General features: G+C 48.9%; 1 protein-coding gene across 1 annotated transcript in view; it reads right to left on the bottom strand.

Annotated features, from left to right (window-relative positions):
- Positions 1-1050: 1050 nt before the first annotated feature.
- Positions 1051-4100, bottom strand: part of Ralb (RAS like proto-oncogene B) — a 36930-nt gene continuing 33880 nt past the window's right edge. Inside the window, exon 5 of the mRNA XM_028771525.1 lies at positions 1051-2542. Coding sequence (XP_028627358.1) covers positions 2423-2542 — 120 coding nt within the window. The 3' untranslated portion in view covers positions 1051-2422. The remainder of the gene's footprint in view (positions 2543-4100) is intronic.

The following is a 4100-nucleotide window of genomic DNA, read 5'->3' as shown; positions in this document are numbered from 1 at the left end:
AAAGTGCTTGCCAAACAGGTCTGATGGCCCGAGTTTGATCCCTGGAACCCATGTAAAGGTGGAAGAAAGAACCAATTCTCCAAAATGTCTGTCCTTTGATCTACATAGTTCAAGGTGGCAGCTGTGTCCACACATGCCTACATTGTATGCATACATACACACAAATGGAATAAATTTACACACCACAACTTTTCTAGCTTAATAAGCACATTTCTGTCAGTGCAGTGGAGATGGGTCCATTTAATAGGCAGTGTGATCATCTTTGACGCCTCACATGTGTGTACGGGTAGCTCAGGAGTGTGGTGTGTGCACGCACTGTGCGTTCACATGTGTGTACGGGTAGCTCAGGAGTGTGGTGTGTGCACGCACTGTGGGTTCACATGTGTGTACGGGTAGCTCAGGAGTGTGGTGTGTGCACGCACTGTGGGTTCACATGTGTGTATGGGTAGCTCAGGCGTGTGGTGTGTGCATGCACTGAGGGTTCACATGTGTGTACGGGTAGTTCAGGCATGTGGTGTGTGTGCACGCATTGAGGGAGCATGCTCCAGCACCCTTACCTTCTTGCTCTGAGATGGGGCCTCCACTGAACCTGGTGATTGTCTAACAACCAGCCAGTGCCAGCGATCCTCCTGCCTCCAGTCACTCCACAACACTCTGGTGACAGACATGCACATGGCCCCCCCTGGCTTTTTACATGTGCGGGGGATTCACACCCAGGTCCCCACGCTTTTGTAGCACCTGCTCTTACTGAGTCATCTCTCTCACAGGGACATTTTTATGTCAGCAAAATCTTTAATTGACAGGGCTGCCTGTTAGTGCTCAGGTGTAATTACCTTCAGGGTTTTATCTGTGAAGGAGGACGGAAATGTCTCCCACAGGGGAGATGAAGCTACAGTTATTGCTTGTATTTATAGTTGTGTTTCCCAGCCCGTGGGATTCACCGAAGTGATGCTTGCTTGATACCGCAGCACAGCTGCTAAGAATAATGAGTGACCGCCAATTCCTTTCCCAGAGCGCTCTGTGTGGTGGCGTGAAGGAAAAAGGGCAAAATCCTGAAAAGTGTAAATTTTTTTATTTGAAAAAGCCCATGATTCTTTGGAAGTGACACCAGACCAGTTTCTAGGGATCAGTTCCCATAACCTCTGTAAAAAAAAACCCATCCATTGGAAGGGCTCCCGCTCTCCCCACCCAGACTCACATTCGGCACCTAAACATGAAATGTTCACTTCTGGAAAATGGGAGGAGTGTGTGTGCTCAGTGGCAGCCCCCGTCCCAGAGTCCCTTTTCCCGTTAGGAAGCTTAACAGAGAAAGAGGGTGTGAGCCTCTGGAACCTGGCTCATCTCAGTGTCAGCAGAACCAGCTGCCCGGAGCCAGGAGATGACCCTTCTAAGCCTTCCTTCCCCTCTTCTGCTTGTAAATGGAGAGTCGCTGGATGTCTAGAGAGGTAGCTGGCGCTGGCCCCATGTTCTGGGACATAGTGTGAACTGGTCACATTTTTCAGAAGGAAGAACAGGTCTATGGCTGGTGTGGGAGGGAACCAGAAGATGTGAAATGACCCAGTCAGAAAAGGCGAGCTCGCTGTGGGGTGCAGGCCTGCATCTCCCCCACACAAAGTTTCCTCACTAAGTTAGGGTGTTGAGGGGGGAAAGCCCACAGCCAGCACCTGGCTGGCATTTAAATATGAAGAGAACAGCATCCCACTTTCCCTACAAACGCCAGGAAATTTGGTGCAGCCTATCTGGCCCAAGTGAAGTTCATCTTTCTAATCCTGCTTCCAAGCTACAGTTTATGTTTTATAAAAAGAAAAGAAACAAATCGATTTGGCTTTTTTCAGTATTACCTGAGCTTTGATTTTTTTTTTCCCTGTCTACTTCTAAACTGGTAAGAACTGACGAGGGGCCTTGCTGGAGACCCTCTTTTAAAATCTAAGAAAATAAGATGTTAATTATTTTTTTCTTCTAGAGACAGGGTCTTGCTAGGTAGTCCAGGCTGGCCTTAGGTTCAGGTTACTCTCCCTGCCTTACCTTTTAGAGTTCTGGGACTACAGAGGTGCACCACCATGCCCAGCTAATATGAAGCATTTAAATTTTCTAACAAAGATGACCGTGTCCTAGAACGAGGGGAACAAGCTGGCAATACTTCCTTGTCATCACAGCTCAGGCTCCTGATCTCCCGGCACTAAGACCCTAGAGCTGGTGGCGGTCACGGTTCAGGAAGGGTGGGAGGGGCAGACTCGCAAAGCTCCTGGAGAAGTTAACAGATGCATTGCAGACTCTCTTCTGCCAGCCACTGATGCGGGGGTTTCTGTCCCAACTCACGAAGTGCTAGTGAATGCAGCTGTGGAGAGCGGGGGGCCAGCGGGAGGCCATCTCGGGTTCATTGCACTGCAGTGTGGCCCTCGCTGCTGGGTCCCCAGCCTGCTCACAGCAAGCAGCACCGCTCTTTGAAACTCTTCTTGCTCTTGCTGCTTTTCCTGCCATTCTTGTCCTTGTTTTCCGACATCTTTTTTGCCCGGATTTCTCTCATCAGATCAAAGAACACCTGGCAGTGGGAGGGAAGAGAGAAAAGAATGAGGAGGGGGAATGCACTCAGCTCTTATGGCAGAGTCCAAATGCCCGTTCATTCATTCATTCACTCATTCATTCATTCATTCAGTCTCTCCTGTAGCCCAGGCTGGCCTCAACTGGCTGCGCACAGCTAGCCATGAATCCTGGTCCTCCCACATACGCCGGGGCTGGGCTACATGACAATGAAAGAACCCAGGCAAGGGTTCTATCAACTAAGTCCATCTCCAGCCTCAAGCTTATGTTTATGAGCCTGTATCATTAAAAACAAAGCATCAACAATAAATAAGTAACAAGGCGTCTACAGCAGTAAGAATGAGCTTTAATGAAGCCCTCTCCTCTCTCAAAAGAAGAGCCCTGCCGTTCCACACAGCTGTCATGGACAGGATGAGTCTGTCACCGTCCACCAGATCTTAATTATATAATAAGGGTGAACTATGCTTTTGCAAGCACGGTTCTAGAATGGTGGGTGAAATTCAAACATTCAGAAGACAGTCACCTGTGAGTCTATAGTTCTATTTCCAGGAAAGGTAAAGGTCAGGCTCGTCAGGTAGGACCCCTTGTCACTAAGCATGATGACCTGAACTCAGTACTTGAGATCCACGTGCTAAGAGGATGGAATCGGTTAGCACAAGTTGTTCTCTGACCTCCACACACATGTAATGGTATGAATATGTACACACACACACACACACAAGAAATAAAGGGTGAGTCTCTGCTTTGTCCCATGTCACCATACCTTGTTTGACTACAAGGCTAGAAATGCCATTGTAAATGATTCGCCCCTCCCCAAATCCTACTTTGAAAGTCACCAAGGACAAATCTGGGAAAGCAAGGGGGCAGGAATGAGGAAGAGCTGGGAGAAACAGGAAAGAAAAGTCTTATCACAGTGTTCCTCCTCACGTACCTACAGTCCTATACCCCCATCCCACCCCCTCACCCCACACCCCCATCCCACCCCCTCACCCCACACCCCATTGCCAAGAGAAATTTTATCAAGAAAGACGAGCCACTTCGAGTTATCTAGACGGGCGTTATCATCTGCCTCTGAGGTTTAGGTTTCGCCCTCTGCTACCAACAATCGCCAAGGAACTGATTAAACCCTGGCAGACAAAATATGCTTCCTGCAAAGACACACTGGAGATTTCCCTCAGAAACTGGAAGCAGGACAAAGAGCATTGGCTCTTCCATCTCCACCAGCTCTGAGCTGATTCCCAGAGATGAATGAAGGGCAAGAGCAAGCAAGGGCTGGGCTGGGGCTCAGGCGGCAGAGCACCTGCTTGGCATGCACATGACAGTGGTGGGATCCCCAGCACTGCACAGACCAGGCATGGTGGTGCACGCTGTAATCCTAGAACACAGGAGGCAGAGACAGGAGGATCAGGAGTTCAAAGTCCTCCTCAGCTACATAGTGAGCTAGAGGTTGGCCTAGAGCAGAAAAGACCTTGTCAATTTTTTTAATAAAGAAAAAATTTAAAATGAACATACAGAGAGAGAGAGAGAGAGAGAGAGAGAGAGAGAGAGAGAGAGAGAGA

The sequence above is a fragment of the Grammomys surdaster genome, unplaced genomic scaffold (genome assembly GCF_004785775.1).
Source record: "Grammomys surdaster isolate TR1022 unplaced genomic scaffold, NIH_TR_1.0 208, whole genome shotgun sequence".
Taxonomy (NCBI): Eukaryota; Metazoa; Chordata; class Mammalia; order Rodentia; family Muridae; genus Grammomys; species Grammomys surdaster.
This window is presented reverse-complemented; position numbering and strand designations above follow the sequence as displayed.